The 17,798-nt window shown below is 44.5% G+C and overlaps 1 protein-coding gene across 1 annotated transcript; it reads right to left on the bottom strand.

The window, feature by feature from the left end:
• Positions 1–7,150: 7,150 nt before the first annotated feature.
• On the bottom strand, positions 7,151–9,830 carry gsb (gooseberry). The gene is made up of 2 exons (NM_079139.4): positions 9,592–9,830; positions 7,151–8,560 (listed from the first exon to the last, which is right to left on the bottom strand). Exons 1-2 carry the CDS (start codon positions 9,644–9,646, stop codon positions 7,332–7,334), a joined length of 1,284 nt encoding a protein of 427 aa, NP_523863.1. The 5' UTR covers positions 9,647–9,830; the 3' UTR covers positions 7,151–7,331.
• Between the last annotated feature and the right edge of the window lie 7,968 nt (positions 9,831–17,798).

Genomic DNA, 17,798 nt, shown 5'->3' with positions numbered 1-17,798 from the left:
GAGGGTAAAATAAAAAATATAACGGCCAGCGAGTTTTTCTATTTCACCTACCGCAGACCCTTTACACGCGGGAGGGAGACGGAAACTGAGAGTAAGTTGCTCTATAAGGTGTAAGATTTTAATAATGTTAAAGAAGAAGAACAGTGGTAGTTACTGTAAAGTGCTGCCTATTGCATGAATGTCAGTTACCGATCAAAATCGCTTATATCGTTTGCTCAGAATATTTTTTCTGGTCTGACTGCAGGTCATTAATAAATGGGCGCACGACAAAAGTAATGCATCGTGCTAATGTGGCTAGTAGGTGGAAATGCCATTGAGGCGAAACCAATTGCCCAGCCGGCAGATGTGGCTTTGATATTCTCCTTTATCTCGTTTATGGGTCAAACTTCGGCCAGTCCACAGTGCGATCACCAGGGCCGCCGCTGATCTGCTGTAAATGACTAACACAATGGAAATCATCATAGCAGCTACAGCTATTGACGATCCTCCTTATGTTCCCGAAATCCTGCCAGATTTCGCTCTCCCAATCGGAACTAATTGCGGAAACAATAATATCGTTCCCATATACCCTCCCACGATGTGTGAAGTTAAATCCAATCACAGAACCAACGCCGTTTAAGGATTAAGTAAGTCTTTGGGCTGCGGAAAGAGAGAGGCTATGAACAATGATATTTTAATATTTTAATTTTTTCCATTATTCATTAGCCATAGCGTGACAAAAAAAGCCCCTAGGATGTTGCGACAAAATGGAGTGTGTTCCTGACTGCCTGCCATGCTTGTCTATCATCCCTGCCTTTCCCTGTGGCTCACAGGACCCGATTTAAATAATAGCAAAAAGAGTAGAGTCCCCGTTTTTAAATTTTTCCTAATCTCGTTTTTGTGTTGCCATAAACTAAGATGGAGGCCGCCTTAGATTCCAACAGTTGCACAACTACTTCCACTTTCGGGCGATCAGCCCAGACCCACAGACCAGCTAACTTGGAAGGCTGCCTGTGCTAGCCTAAGGAAGGTTTCATTCCGGTCCTTGGCTCATGGATATGTTATTTTGTCTGACTTGTTGGTGAGAGTGATTCATAGGCCGGATATCACTTGGGGCGGCCTTTTTCAGAGCCGTTTTCTTAGCGTTGGGCCTGTTGATGGAGATTGCGACCACGTCGCTTGGTCGCTGATATAAAAACATCTTGGCAAGCATTGCGTTGATTTGTCGGCTTAACTAACTTCAGCTAAGCATTTTCGACTCTTTTATACGCCTTTTCGACAGCCCTGTATACGATCTTTGTGATCTGGATCGTATACATCAGGTCGCTAAACGATTAAGCTTATGCACTTCTCTGTGCGGCTGGACTTCCTTCAATTATAGTGGTCACAGTAAATGTTTCAGTAAATGTGAGTTTTCAAAAGCTAACCAGTTCATTCACAAGAACACAAATCATTTAAGCTGATCAGAAAGTTAATCCATAAATTGTCGCAAAATCAAAATCCATCTAAATATTTTCGAGACCTTCCTAGGTCCTTCCTGCCGAGCACACTAAAATCCTTCCGAAGTCAGGGCAAGTATGTAAATCCGAATATCCGATTATATAGATCAGCGCGGTCAACGTACAAAAACAAGCTGGTGAAAAACGACAAGAAAACGGCATGTTGTCAAACGTTGAGTTAGCTCAGCCACAGGCCAAGATTATGCTGAAACTTTTGCACCTGAATTCGATGGGAACGCAGAGATGAAGAAGAAAAGAATGCGGAGCGAGTCAAGGGAACAAGACTTGTGATGAAGGCAACGTGGGCGTGGCTGCATTTTGATTGAAATCAAACACAAAAGCAGATTACAATTTATTTATTTGGCCAAGCGTGTGGGAAAAGAAGAGGGTAAGGAGCGATCGAAAGCCTTAGAAAATGTTGAGTTCGTGAGTTGCGCGTGTGCAGCGGATTATCCTTGTACACTTGTTACACATCCTCGTAGGAGACCGCAGAAGCGGTAAAGTCAGCGACAAAAGCAACAGCATTTAAAGAGGACCAAGTTCAAGAGCCGTAGGAGGATGAGCAGATGAACTCATCATACAGATTCTGACGACCAAAAAGCCGACGGAGACCGGCAGTGATCCCGATCGTCTGCCTTGGACCCGAATGAATGCGGATTAGTTGCCCGATAGGGTGCTAAGACGAGTAAACGCCTACATGGCCAGAAGTCATGTTGGCCCAGAAAGGATTTGCTTTTCCACTGACAAAATTTCTTGCGCATCCGGAGTCAGAAAACCTGCTTAGATCAATATCTCTCTGTTATACTTGAACCCATAAGGCACTTGGCATGGATTGAAAATATTTATTAGTTTATTTTGGATTTTCAGCTTAGGCTTATTTCCATGCGCAATCTTGGATGCGAATCTGCCATAGAAAATGCAGAGAAAAGGAGGGCCCACACCAACGACTTCTTCGTATCACCTACTTGGGCTAAACAAATTCCACTTGGTCATGGGGAATTCTTCTTTACCGTTTCATTACCAGTTTTCTTTTGGTAAAATCATCAATGGTGAGCCACCCAAAACAGGAAAGAATTTTAGAGGGATTTATAAAGGAAACAGATTGCTTTGGCCTAAAAGCAATAACTTTTTTTTTGGGTAATGCACATACTCGTTGATCCTCAGGAAAGAAATGCCTCCAACTTCACGACTGTTTGCAAGGATAGTTGCAATTTATAATTTATGCTGCAAAGGGAAAAATAAGTATGGCATGTTTAACCCTCAACATTAAATTTAAGCGTGAGCTCGGACACACCAAGCGTTTATAACCGCCGAATGCAAACATCCACCGAGCATTTCGAAATATGCATAAAAATAATCCATACTTTCGCGTCCTGTTCTGACACGTGAACGCACGGCCTGCGTGGAACTTCCGTTGGCGTTGACGCGCTGCATGGCCAGGATCAGCGCTTGGCAGCTGCTAGGGTGAGAATGGCAGCAAAAAAAGTGTCAAAAAATGTTTCATTTTAGATTTGTTGAAAAATAATGTTCCCGTCTTTGTCCCTTTTCCGTGATTTCTGCACGCTTCACGCCAATTTGCGCGCCTATCAGCTAGCAGTTGGCAGCGATGGTGGTGCTGCTGTTTCACACATCCAACAACATCCCCGCTTGTTGGCCTGGATGCTTTTTCAGTTTTCCGATGGCGTTTTCTACATCCCGTCACATACTGTTTTCATTCGCCCTTTTCTTTCTGCCAAGGGAATCAGTTCCATAGGCGCGAAATATAATTCATTTAAATGATTGGGTTGTTTGTATAGACTGCATATGCAGGGAAAAGAGGGGGTTGCAGCTCTGCCATCCGTGGAAATTTATTTTTCTACACATTCAGGGAGTTTTCTTTTTCCCGGTATTTTCCTAAATCTGTGAGTAAGTCGTTCCTTATTGAACACAATTGGCTGGTGCTAGACTTTAACCTTTGCTTAAGATACAGATTGAGCTTTGCATTTACAAGCACCTTCTCAAATAGTAGAAATTACCAACAATTGAAATAATAAGAAACGCTCGCCTCGCTATTTTACCAATAAAAAAGAAGGTGAAGAAAACTGTAAGCGAAACAACTCAGTCTCGCCGAGACCACAATACGGCTAAAGTTACAATTACAAATCCCAGTTGGCGGGCCGGCGAAAGATCAAAGCAAGAACTGAGCCGAGCTAGTCAGAGAATAGCAGAAAATAACTTTGCCAGCGTTCAAATTAACAATGGTAATAAAGATAAAATAATAAAGTATGTACAGAAATGGCACATACACACACCATCTTAGTCCGCAGCTCACAAAGTAATCCGACTTCATCGGCAACTTTCCCAAGCTATGAGAGTATGCAAATATATCAGAGTCGACTGGCTAGTTACCAGATGAATTCTGCAGCCGAAAGTTCCGTGGCTCATCCGCCCTGGTGGCCGCTTCCTCGAGCAGGTACGACACCAAAGTTACGGTTTGATCACAAGTTGAGCGTAAAATATGCTAAAGATCATCGGGTGTCAGTGACTGTGTGTGCCGGTAAATCAGCGTAAAATGATCAAAGAATCTTCGCGCGCTATGCCAAGCCTGCCTTGTACCCTCTCTCCCCTTCTCCACCCGACCCACCCTTCCCCCCCCAATCTACTGGGTCAGGACTTAGTCGTCTTCTGCAATTGAACACGGCACGTATACTAACTACGTGCGCGCGTTTTGTAAAATAACATTCAATTTGTGCAACCTGATCAAGCCATTGCAGCAGGACCAGATTATTGATCGCCCTTCGACGATCATCCAAAAGCCTTCCTTAATAAATAATCTATATACCCCACAGTAATCAGATTTTTGCTATTCACATTTTCAAATTCGTCGACAGACGTTTGATCATATTTTTACGCTTGCTTAAAACGGAGACTGCCGACCTCAAAGAAGATAGCCGACGGCTCCACCGTTCCCACCCCGCTGCGACCTTTCTTCCAGCTACGGCCTTCGGAGATGGAAATTACACGTTGCAATCCCCTCTGATGATTTCTGCAATTGCTGGCCAACATCGGCGGCAATAACAACAATTTGCTCTCTAGGCGGTGCAGACAGCCTGGCTGCTGCTGCTCATCGATGGTGCAATTGACTCGACTCGGCCTCGGTATCGAAATCAACTCGCAGCTGCATTGCCATTACTCAGCCGATCTTCGAGGCTCCTCCCGGTCTGGGGGTTCCTTATTGAATTATAATGTTATTTAGTTGCGGCTGCCGCTTTTACATCGACGTCATCGGTGGTGGATTGTAGACTTAAACGTCGCCCCTGGCTCACAAAGTGCGATGCGGTGTCTTTTAGTAGCATATGAAGACATTGTAAAGTTATATAATTAGAAAGCTAATAGGAACTTTTATAAAAGAGGTAACAAGGTTTTCAATCCTACTGCTGATCATGATGAACCTGTCATCCATGGACTTATTTAAATAAGCAATGTGGCACCCCCTGCTGAGTCAAGCTCACACGCGCAACTCAAACCCGACTTATCAAATTTTTAAAGCGAATCGATCAAAAATTCATTTGTAATTGCCCGGTTGCGTGAGGAAACCCTCTCAGGGTGGACTTGCCGCATCAAAATGTTGTTCGAAGACCTTTATACCACAGGGCGCTCAGAATCCACACAGACACGCTCTAAATTTGCGTTACGTAACGGAATTTAAAGCGTTTCTTATCAGATTGGTTTTAATGTTTTATCAACGCTTGGTGCTTACCGCTCTCATGAACATGAGCATAAATGGTTTTGTTGCTCCTTGCCTGGGCATTTAATGCGATAATAATTTTTAATGAATATGCGAAAATAATTTTTGGCGTGCGGTTGGGATCAAGCGAATGAGTAGTGTGTGAAAAATAAGCGAACAATTTCCAAACGTCATCACTTGGGAAGTGTTTGTTTTTAATTGACGGCTGTTTTGCTGCTCACTGATAGCATTTATCGGGTGCATTTTTAATTGGGTACAAATATTTTGGCAACCACAGCCTGGGTTAGAGATGGTTAATAATGATTTAGTAATGATATATAGCTCCCAAGCCATAGAGATGCCAACCCAACTTGTCTGATAAGCGAGTCAAACTCATTCCGTGTAATATCATTCGCGAAGCTGATCATCAATCATTGGAGTGGATTCAGCTACCGGAGGTACGCCTCTAGTCATGTTGCCCGCACAGGAAGTCTGAAAGTAACTGCTCTTGTGTATCGAAAACGCATAAATCATTGGTCTTTTTTCTGTCGGGAGTGCCTTTCAACAGACTGGTCAATTGTATCTTAGCTCTCGGCTGGCCACACAAATTAAATTTGTATAAAAATAGCCAAGTTGGTGGGCCCAGAATCCAGCCCAGAATAGGAGACGGCAGGACAAACGAAGACGCAGGCTACTGTATGGAGTGGGATCGACAAAGTGGAAACAGACAGGAAAGACATCCCCAGGACGAGATGTGCGATCAATTATGATTGTCACAGTTGACACACATTATCGCCCTTGTAAAAGTCCGAACCTGTTGTCGTCGTAGGACCTTCCAGATCCTCGAACTGGCGATGTTCGACTATAGGAGCTAATTGATGTTTTCATTTAGGCACTCTGACCGCCAGGGAACGTTTTCATTCTAGGTGGTAAGTGCAACGCCCGCTGAGCACACATAATTGGGAGCAGCGGGAAGGTCCTGAAGAAAGACACCGATCGTCGAGGTCCGTCCTAACTACAGCTGTACCTACCAGCAACACCACCCAAGATCCCGATCGTCCGTAACTAGTGCATGGGGAGAAGCCTGATATAAGTATGAGTCCTGCCCTCCCTCGCTGTCATATTGTCAATGGCTTTGTTCATTTCTGTGTGCACTTGGCTGCCTTTTCGGGTCCTATCATCTTCGGAAAGGCCCACATTTGGCGGCATCTTAAAAGTCACGATTCAGTGACGTTGGTGGTCGCCCGATTCCACTGCTCATACTTTGCCCATCTACCTTGTCAATTACTCTATTTTGCTGCGATGTGTGTGGTTTTCCCAAACCATTCACCAATCCCTAATTATTTTTGTATTATCAAATCCGCAGTACGTGTTGTCCGTTTTTGTCTCTAATTGTTTAATGGTCAGATCATGAGCCAGTTTTTGTTTGAATATGCCTAAAGAGCGCCCTCATCCAGATCACGGCCTTCTTCCAATCTGCACAGATTTGAAGACGATCGATGATTAACATCACTTTGACAATTTAAAGAAACGTTTCTAGACTATTTTGAGGGATTACTCGGATGGGCTTGTTAACCTGTTAGGTTGCCACAGGAACTTGACAAAAACTGTTGATGTGTGTGGTCTAGAATTGTTATTAGTTTAATGAAGTGTAAGCGGCTTGAGTATATTGTGAAAATTTATATGGTTGGATATAACTTCCATTCAGAATTAATTGAATTCACCGTACACTTACATTTAAATCAAAAATCACCGTTTGAAATTTATAAAATACGAATTTGGAAACATTGAAAAGGTAAAGAATTGCGGGATTAAAGAGATATCATTATGTTTAACGAGCTAATAAAGCTTTTCGTACTTTATTTTTTCTGGGTATACAGAAACGCAATGATCCCATATTTCTTGATTTTTAAATTATATATAGGTATATTTTAGTTCTCAGAAATAAAACTAACCGTTGGGTTTTATTTAAATGTTTTCTTTTATTGTTTTGATAATTGCTCCTTAACCTAAAACTAACATTTGTATTAAAGTACTAATTTAAACAGTCTTAGGGGTGTTAAATGTAGGTCTATACGAGTAGCAACATTAAAGTACTGTTAAAGTTTTCAAACGACCCACAAGATTAGGAACAAGCAGGGATCGTCTCAAAATCCAAAGTATGGATAGGTTGGTGCAGTGGTCATCATTGAGCTCTTCTGATCAACCTGATGATGGTAGCCGCTAATATGGTTGCCTGCGGCAGAAGCGGGAGGGAAAAAGGAACCCGCAAAGTTGTAGCTGTCCCACGTGGAGGGGTGGTGAGAGCCCGAAGCGGCGGCAGATGCAAACTGGGATCTCAGCTGCTCCGCGGATGTAGCAGGAGTCTGCGGCATTGAATAGGCAGCCGATGGGTAAGTAGCATTGCTCGATCCCACGCCGTAAGTGGAGGTCATAAACTCGCTTCCAGTTCCTGGCTGCTGCGCTTGCGTCTGTACGGGACTGTGGGCGGCAGAGCTGGTACCCGAGGTGCTGCTGGCGGGGGACATGGATGCAACCGATCCACCATAGGCAGCATGATTTTCATAGGCTCCGGATGATGGCCAGCTCTGTGAACTGTAAAGGCTCATTCCCATGTTTGGAGCAGGGGCGGCACTGGTAGTGGGAGTTGCGCCAAAAGAAGTAGATGTGGGAGCAAAGCTAGGCACCTGCTGGGTGTTCAGTTGCTTGCGCAGACGAGCACGGCGATTAGAGAACCAAACTTGGACACGGGCCTCGGTCAATCCCGTGCTCTGGGCCAACTCCTCCCGGGTGTAGACATCGGGGTACTGTGTACGGGCGAAGATGCGCTCTAGGGCGTCGATCTGGTCGTTGGAGAATGTCGTCCGGGAACGCCTTTGTTTCCTTTTTAACTGCACACTGGGCTCGGCATCGTCCTCGCTCTCATCCTCGCTTCCCACAGAACCAGCGCCTCCGCCGAGGATGCCGTCGATGCTGTGGGAGGTCCCTGATCCGGAGGATCCTCGCAGAAGACGCGAAATAGAGCTCACCGACGGAGCATTTTGCTTGTCGCAGACTCCCGCTTCGATTAGCTTGGCGCGGATTTCCCAACTAAAAATACCGGGCTGCGACTGTTTAAGTTCCTCGATTCTGGACTCAATGTCTGGCGTGGCTACACGGGGCTTGCTGCCACCGATTACTCCGGGCCGAATGGAGCCAGTCTCCTGGAAGCGGTTTAGAATCTTTGAGACGCAGCCATGAGAGACGCGCAGCTGGCGGGAGATGACACAGGGACGGACTCCAGCTGCTGCCATCTCCACGATTTGGCGACGGATGTGATTGGGCAACGGACGGCCGTTGATGAAGACGCCACCCAACTGGTTGACACGACCTTGTCCTGGAAGAATTAGAGAAACAGGCATGAATACACTTGCAAGTCAGCATTTGTTCGTAAGTACGTCCATGGAAGTCTGATCCCATTACAATATCTTAAGTACGTTAGTTGTGTGGTCTTGTTTTCGGAACGATATTTAAATTAACTTTTTTCCTTGCTCCATTGAGCGAAAGAAAGTAATCTAGTTAGACGGCATTGACCACTTCAATTGCTTACTAACTGAACTGCACTAATCAGGATAAGCCGCAGGATCAATACGCACGATCTTTTGTTGAAGATTGGCACAAACGATACCATAGCCATTTGTAGACATAACAAAACGCAAATTGGTCATTTGCGTGGGCCTTTTTGAGAAAATAGTAAGCCTCTTGCAGACGAATGGTATGCGGTGGTGGGGAAAAATACCAATCTCGACAGGGGACGCGGCTGCGAACATAGCTGCATCCCGGGCCGGCTTTTGCAATCAAATCAAACTAATAATCCATAAGAGCAGCAGATGCCCAGCTGCGCCGGCTAATACAAGTGTGTGTATATGAAAAGGCGGCCCCAAAACAGCCGTAAAGAGAAATGAAAGCCCGGTCCCTGTGCAGGGTCTGATGTTTGGGGCGCTGACGTTACTGAGCTACGTGATACACAAGACCCCGAGCTCCAACACAGACACTGAGTCGATTCAAGATCAAAGCCCAGCGACACGACGCCGCCGTGGCATGAGTCGAGACATGAGCTGGCAAGACGGTCGCGCCAAAAAGTCTGCAAAGTCCGCACCTTAAGCTGGGGTTCGAAGAGGTTGGCTTTTCACTGGGTCTGGGTATGGCCATTGCCTGTCCGGGCTAGTTGCCGATTACAATCAATAAGTCAGAAAGCTGATCATGCTGCCGAACGGGTAATGATCCCTCGTTTGAAAACAGCGGGCGAAAGCGCTGCCCCAAATGATGAGCCAGCACTTTTCTGCGTCTGAATCTGGCGTTTTGTACCAGTAATTGTGGTAATTGGTAATGGTCGTTGTGATCTTGTATCTATCTGTCGGTGCTTACCTTGAAAGGGATATCCGCCAAAGTAGGGTGTCATGTTGAGAGCCGAAACAGCCATTTCCTTGCGGTAATCCTTTTGAGAGTTCTTCGGAGTTTTGTTAACACTTTTACTTATACGTTTCAAATTAATCTTCGCGAGGCCCGACTGTTAGGAATTCTAAATTATTTTTGGAGTGTGTATCTGCTGTTGCGAGTGCGCAGTGAATGATGATGCTGCTCGGTTGCTTGACAGCTCGAAACTGATTTTGAAACGGTCAGCCGCAAGACTAAAACGAATCCGTGAGATTCTCAGAGCCAAGAAACTAGTTTTGTTCAGTGAAGAAGCAGTGCGGGCGCGAGGGTGGAATTGCAGGCCGGCAGCCAGGCGATGCAAGAGCGAGAGGCTGCGATCGGTACCGGTGGTTAGAGCGGATCAGCTGCTCAGCCTGAAAGTGTGAGCGAGAGCAGTGCCGTCGAACCAGAAACGAGAGAGACTCCATAGCATGACTGTAATTTCTTTAGCTCCGCCTCCAGAAAACCGAACAGAATTCGGTTTAGTATCCCTTCCTGAAGGATTTGGGATTTATAAAATTCCGAGTGGGCTCAGTCGGTACTCCATTATGATTGTTTATTTAATATGCGCTTGATTTGAAGTTATGCTTTGGGACGAAAATCATAGGCTTGAGGTGGGTGAGCTGGCAAGCTGATTCCGAATATCGTAAATATATTGTGAGCACTATTTCCATCGCCGCCACAAACAAACTGTTGAAATATCCATAGAAAAACCTTGAATGAACGGGCAAATAAAAAAAGAATGCAAAAGGTTTCTAAGACCGCAACAGACGGTCTATGAAACGCATTTAACTTGCATTTTATTTTGTCTGCAAGCCGCCCTCGCCAAACCAATGGCCTTGGTTAAATGGAAAAAGGCGTGGGGCTAAGATACGCGTGTCTGGTGAAGTCTGTGGCAGGATTTTACTTTTCAAACAAGTGAACGCGATTGATTAAATAGTTGCTTTCAATTGGAATTTGAATTTAAAGACAGCCGTATTGAGACTAATGGCTAAATAGTCGACATGCTTCATTAAAAGTTCATTCCGAAGTTGTGATTCAATTACTGGCTCTACTTAACAGACACTGTTTGCAAAAGCTAATTAGAAGAGCCCCATCTGTAAAACAACTCTAAAAATTAATATTCATGACAAAAAGAGAATGGGAACGGCCTTTTGTATGTGTTGCTGAGTGGGAAGCTGGGTAAAACATTTTCGCACAGGTAAAAAGGAAGAGGAAATGTAAACTTCATTTCCGAGTCATGCACTCGGTTAATTTTTGAGACTGCTTAGCTATGAGCGGTCAATATCAAAGGCGTTTTGGCCATGTTGCGTATACGCCGCGTGCGCGAGCATTGAAATTATGCAGCATCATATCCAAGGCAAGGCTATGTACGCGAACAATGTAGACAAAGTTTGTGGCCCCTGGTTTTGGGGCAGGCAATTGTCGAGATACTCGTCCAGCGGTATATGTATCTGTGAGATACTTTCGGCGTGGGTGCGATGGTGAGTATATGCTATTTGGCAATAATTTAGGTCCATTGTTTGGCTGGCCGTTACGCTCTGTGTGGCTTTGCCGCAAGGCAATCGCTCAAATCATTTGACAACTGAAACTGCTACTGTGCGATTGGCAAAGTCTTCGATGCCGACACTGCCTTAGATGCAGATTCCGATATGGATTGTGCGTCAGTGCGAATGATGAATCGGAATCTATTGAGCATTCAAATGGCAAGTGTTCGGACTCTGTTTCTCTCCATCGACCAGGTCTCCGTTGACCTGGACTAACTTTTGTAAATAAGAACTTATCTGGTAAATACAAAAAGCAGAACCGACGCCAAATAACAAAATTCTTTTCACTCCTTGACTGCGGCATTTTTATTGGTTTTTTGAAACATTTTTCTAAGCCAGTCATAGACGGAAGGCTCAAAGGCAATGTATTCGCCTGGCAGTCGAACTGTACATTGCGTGGTTTACCCCAAGTTGGAAAATTCATTTGTGAACCGGCAGGCGAAGGCTGCAAGCGAAGGAATTGACTTGAGTGATGGCTTTAAAATGCTGCGGAATTCGATTTCATTTCTCAAACGAAGGACCGTGACAGGCAACTCCAATAAAGCTCTCTCGTATTAATACAACTAAAAAAAAACGTTCTTGTCGGGCACAATTTGTCATAAACGCCTTTTATTAGTGTATAATGAAGAGCTCTTCAAAATACTGTGCTTATTATTTTCTAAGCAATTTCAATAAATACGTCTGAAAAATAACCACTAACACGCTTAACACACAGTCGCCTCAGGCAACAACAACATCTGGTACAGCAACAAAAAGCGCAAAGCGATGGAATAAATAAACTAAATTAAAACTCAGCTACATCTGCTTACACACCAAATGTTATCGAAAAGGGGCGGCTTCGGGCACAAAGCCTCCAACTGACTCCAAACTTAAATCCCCGAACGACCAAAACCGGGAGATGATTAATGAAGGGGGCTACCTGGAAGAGGATCGGAAGAACAGCTCGGGCAGTTGGATGGCGAGGTGAGAAGAGTAATATGTACAAATATATCACTCCTTCGGAACGGTTAAAAACGAATTAATAATGTGTGATCGGAGACCTCCCCAAAGCATGCGCAGTGCCATTTGGCGGACTCAAGAAGACAAAAGACTAATTGCGTAGATTGCCCGAAGGATGTGGCAGCCAATCAGAAATGATGTGCGGGCGGACACACGCACCTCCGGGATGACACGGCAAAGAATGTCTTAGACCCAGGACCCCAGTACCGCTTGACTTCGGCTAGCTGCACAAAGAATGCCATTATGTGCATGATCTGTGGTTTCCCTTTCGGTCCGCGCGGCTCCGTTTGCGGCGCTTTGTCGGCGAAAGTGTGAACTGCGAAGGAGAGTGGAGTGAGCTGAGTTAGGGGAGGACACCCAAACCGCTGACCTGGACCACCACCATCAATGTGTGAATTTTAACAGCCCGCGTCGGCGTTTCATCGTAAATAATGCGTTTGAAATTCGGTCACAGTCGCTGAAATGTACGGATTCTTTGAAACGTTACGTCGGAAATGATGATAGAGATGAAGATAGAATCCACCTTAATTGACACGGCAAAGCGCCCCTGGTTATCGCATTGCTGTTAATTTTGGTCCGATCCTTGATTATTCGTCCTCTTATAAGGATTCTTTGACGAAACTTCTTTACGTCCATTTAAACGTTTATGGCGTCAAGCCATAAAATTCGTTTAACAACTGCAAAGCCACGAGATGTGTGTTGTCAATGATTATACTTATCTGTCTGATACGAATCGGTCGTCATAATCTACCAATTCTTGTGGTGGGAGAGGGCTCAGGCGACATTGACCTATTACCGTTTCGGAACAAATGCATATTCGATCAAAATCAATTTCAGGTCTTCTCAGCCGTAGCTGCGTGTCCGGGTGGAAAATAATTCATTTTTTATCACTCCACGATTATAACTAATTTGACATTGAAATATAACCATGCCTCTAACCAGATACCACAAAATGGAAATCCCCCAAAATTGTTCACCAAATAATCACAACACGCAATCAATCCTTTGACGATGACGCAGATGACGAGCTGAGCTATACTTATGAGCTGCATCCACAAAACATAAATAATCAAGAAAAGCAAGAATTTCTCTTTTCCATGCCACTGCTTTCCCGCCTTGATTTATTTACCATAGAAAATATAAATGGATTTGAAATGCATTTTAGTTATGCGCTAAGCCAGCCACCAATTTTCGATTTTAACGTCTTCAGTTCTATGTGAGAATTAGATATAAATAATTCTCCAAAGGTTTACAGAGCCACTGAATACGATGATTTGTGCTTACAGTTCTACCTTTAATTAAAAACGCATTTTTTGTATTTAGTTTGGAGTCTACAGTTCCAGTTGCATCTCAAAATCGATTTGATACAATTTCAATTTTGTTGATTTTTCCCAAAGTGACAATTGGCCTGCGTGATTTTCAATTATTTGCAGCTGAATCGATTCGACAGTCGGCACATGTCAAAGAGGGATAGCTGCCTCCGAATCTCCGACACCATAATTGTTCAATTCATCATCAAGTTCAATTCCCGTTAAGCCGAGTGTAATGTCCCGTGCCGAGCTTTCCAGGTCGAATTGCAGCGGCTTTGTGCGGAAGTTTTCTTTTCGGCGAGTGTGGAGAATTGAGCTGCATGTTATCTTCCGTTGATTTAATTAGATTTCGATTGGTTGCGCCATTTTCGCATTTAATTGATGTTAAGTTCCTGGAAGCCAGGTTTTGCCGATGCCGCCGTCCAGATAAGCCAACGGTTATATTGTTCGAAATCTTAATAAATGTTGTTTTTATATTAGAAAAGCATTTTTGACCCTTTTCATAAAAACGTATTCGGAAATTTGTTTTGTCATACGATTGCCTCTCTTAACTCTCTATTCATTTTTAAAATGTTGGAAATATGTAGTTTACTGCTTTTAGTAGGCGCCCAAATCAATTTGCAATAAGCGTCATAAGGTCGATTAACACATTAGGTATCTTCATCTCTATTATCATTATTATGGCTTTATGGTAATTTTCTCGCTCATATAAAACCCACAAAATAGTCGTATCCCTACGTAACATTTGAAAGACTAATTTTATTAGCATAATTTGGCAACACCTTTTCTGGCTATTACGGCGACACCTGCAACCCTATGGATATATGCGTATCTTCCGGACTGACGGTAGACACTCGCATCACTCGCATTTGTGCGTTTAGGACAGAAAGCGCTGCTAAAGCGATTGGCGACGCCAGCGCAGGATATAGGCAGCCAGAAGTCGACTGCGTTGGCGTGTCAAATCGATCATTGGCACAGTTTGACAAGTCTATTCGGCTGGACAAGTCAGTAAGCCAGGAAACAAAACTAGGACAAAACCGTGTCGCAGCGACCACCAGCAGTTTCGGTCTGGCCAAGTCCAGACGCAGAGTCGCCCGGTGGACAGAGACGGAGCGTAACACTTACAATTTGTAATGGCCCCTAATCATGCGACAAAAAGTGGAAGATCGCCGTGTACGAGGAGGACCTACCGCCGTTAACAGGTAGTCGCGTTAGTTGATGCACCATCAGCAAAATGACAGTTTGCGGTTCGGGTGTTAATGGTTTGTTAGTATGCGCAGGTGTCCTTGCTTGCTCACGTCCTTGAGCGTCATAGTCATAGGTTCGCCCACGCAGCTCCCCGTCAGACACACCGCAATTATGACGCTTGTGGTCGTTGAGTTTGCGGTAATTTAGTTATCTTCCAGGACTTCATGCGATTTTCGCCGGAAATTGACAGTCGGCGGTCGAAGCTACAGATCTTTGATTTACCATGCACTGTTTAAAAACACATTCGGCAGCCTATAAGTCAGCTTTACTGCCAATGCCAAGCGATAAACACCCAGACAATACTATACTCTCGTCCCATAAATTTACGAAAACCTGCCCAGTTCTGCGCCGTCGATTGGCAGTTGCATGTTTAGCAAATTACTCAACAGCTGGTGCGGAGACTCCGTCGGGATCAGCGAGCCATTAAATAAATTATAACGAACTGCTCGCCGAAGAACGCCCTCAGCCTTTGGACCCTAAGCGGAATGGACATCGCCGCAAACAAATTGCTCCCTGCCAAGAGCTCGCCCTCAATGTGGGAGACGACACGCAGTCTGCAGTTTCCGCGCAGCGTTGGGATTGGGGCAGGGCCAGAAGATCCCAGTCCGAATAGTAGAGAGGAGGATACATGTGTCAGCAGTTTGCTGAGAGCAAATGCCGCTGCAGGTTTTCCCTTCGAGCGAGATTTTAATTTATGTATTTGATGCAAAAAATAGGCAGAATTCACCGGATGAAATTAAGCCGCGCAATCAAAAATAAATTTACTAATAGATTGAGTATTCTTGCTATTCTAGCCATAGTGTGGGAAAATATTAGCAGAGGGAAATACTATGAATCGGTGAGGGCACTTTGAATTTTGTGTGAGCAGTTAACGAACAAACACAAACTAAGTGAAATGAGTTACGGATTTGCAATCGCTTATGTTGAGTGGCAATCTGAGCCGGCCCCAAAGCTCAGTCATATAAACAAATGAACATATGTAAAATCCATGCTCGACAGCGACACGACAACTTGGACTGACGCTGATGCTGATGTTTTTTTACGACTTGACACAGAGTTTCCGAGGACAGACGAGGATGAGGATGAGCATGGGTCTGCCAAGTCTGCGAAGCCTCCAGTGACTGGACAAAGTGGCCGACAAAAGTCGGTTTGAGATCCGTGCGCTTCAAGCTTCGAGTTCGGCGGGCTGCTGTCTAAAATGGCTTTGAAGCGCACATTTGCCAAAGTGATCGTAAAAATGCCAGGCCAAATACCTTGAGCACGTCAAGCGCGGCAATTAAAATTGAACTTTTATGTTACAATGACATATAGCCCAGTCGCAGTCCCGAGTTGGCCCACGTCGGAGCGCCCTAGTGCTCAAGTGTGATGCTTATGGGCGGCGGCGATGAGTGGGGCGCGGCATGGGGATGGAGTGGAAAGGCCATGCGTGTGAACGGGGCAAGATCAAAGCTCATGCCGCTGCCACGCACTTGCAACTGAAAAAGGGACGCAGCTAGAGTGCGAGCGAGTGGAGTATCTGTTTTGGCTTTCAACTGTTGCTGGACAATGCAAATGCCAAGGCTGGGTTCCATGCAGTTCGGTTTCACAATTTAATTGCAAATAAATTGACTTTTTGGTACTTCATTTAAGCGAAACACGCTAAACCTTCCCTGACCGTCGGATCCATCAAAGTCGTCTGGGGATGTCTTTCTTGCACTGCTTAAAGTTGGCTTAATGCGGCTTTCTGCGACCACAAGACATTTAAACGATTTTTTTTACATGCAAATAAAACGGTTTCCTATCCATCTCGACGAAAGTGTCTCTTAAGCACTTCTCGCAATCTTTACCAATCGTTCCTGGAACTTTAGTGTTTAAATTTAACCACTTGAGTCCCGCCGTACAATGAGGTTCCGCTAACTGATCCATCAAAACTCCGTTAGAAAACTGTCAACAGATGCAGAGGAACTCTGAAATTTGAGACAATGTTAAAAAACGTCAGTACCCAGTGGCCAAACGGAAGGCACAACAAACAGACTGGCGATCCCACAAATATTGAACAATCGCATATGACGGATCGCTTATCCATCTGGGCCAGGACAAGTGAAAATTAGGTACAAACACGCACGCATAAACAAATTTAACTCCTGTATGCTAAATTTGCAAGGCAAACAAACGTCGTCGTTGGTCCCACCGGTCCCTGCCTAGGATTGGGAAGACACAGCGGCGGTTCAAGGACGACGAAGGTGTCACATCAACGGGGTGCCGTAGAGCACGGTAGCACAGCAAGTGGCGAACAGTAGGCTGGAAAATTTAGTTACCCGATTGGCATTTGGTATTGCTTGGCCCCAGCAATCGCCAGATGCTACTGGACCATTCTGGGAAGTCGCCACCTATTCATAAGAGAGCATAATAATGTGAAAAATTCGTAAGCGTCCGCCTGCTTTCTTACGATATTTCAAAGTGGTTTACAGCCTCGTGAGTTTGAATGAATTTGACTGTACTCACACTAGCCTTTAACAGCCTCTTATAATGCAGGACAAGTTCTATGCATGCCCTGCTGGCGACAAAATTTACAGCCTTCTGTAAATCACGGTTGTGAAGTGTGGCCAACATGTGCTCTGATTCAGGGAAAACGATACATAGAATTTGGCTTCAGTTTACGGCATTCATAAAAGCCCATCAATAGCGTGGCAATGAGGAGACGTTTTCACGTATACAGATACAGATTTACAACTATAGTAATTTGTTTAAAAGTCGTTTATAAAACGTTAATTGAAGGTTTTGTTGACGAAATATTAACTTAAAAGAGTCCCAAAGACGGTGAGCAGTATTCATTCTTTAGCACTTTTATATTGTATAAAAAAAGTGATTTTATAAGGGCATCCTTATATAAATTAGTCGACATATTGAATTTGATTTTCCAGTTCTTGACTTTGGAAAGTGACGTACGAAAAACGAAACTCTATACATTGAAGAACCCAAATGGCAGCGTTTGGCTCGTATCAAAAGTTTAAATTCTGTCGTTGCCACGCATGAGGAACTCCGATAATTGAAAACTGTCAATACGCATATTAGA

This window comes from Drosophila melanogaster, chromosome 2R, assembly GCF_000001215.4.
Source record: "Drosophila melanogaster chromosome 2R".
NCBI lineage: Eukaryota > Metazoa > Arthropoda > Insecta > Diptera > Drosophilidae > Drosophila > Drosophila melanogaster.
Note: the sequence above shows the minus strand (reverse complement) of the source record. Positions and strands in the feature narration are given on the sequence as shown.

What these genes read in the sequence shown, in the direction of transcription:
- gsb (NM_079139.4), bottom strand. Translation starts at nt 9,646, where the DNA reads ATGGCTGTTTCGGCTCTCAACATGACACCCTACTTTGGCGGATATCCC. An exon ending in TGGCGGATATCCCTTTCAAG is followed by an intron (nt 8,561 to 9,591) that starts GTAAGCACCGAC and finishes TAATTCTTCCAG; the next exon opens with GACAAGGTCGTGTCAACCAG.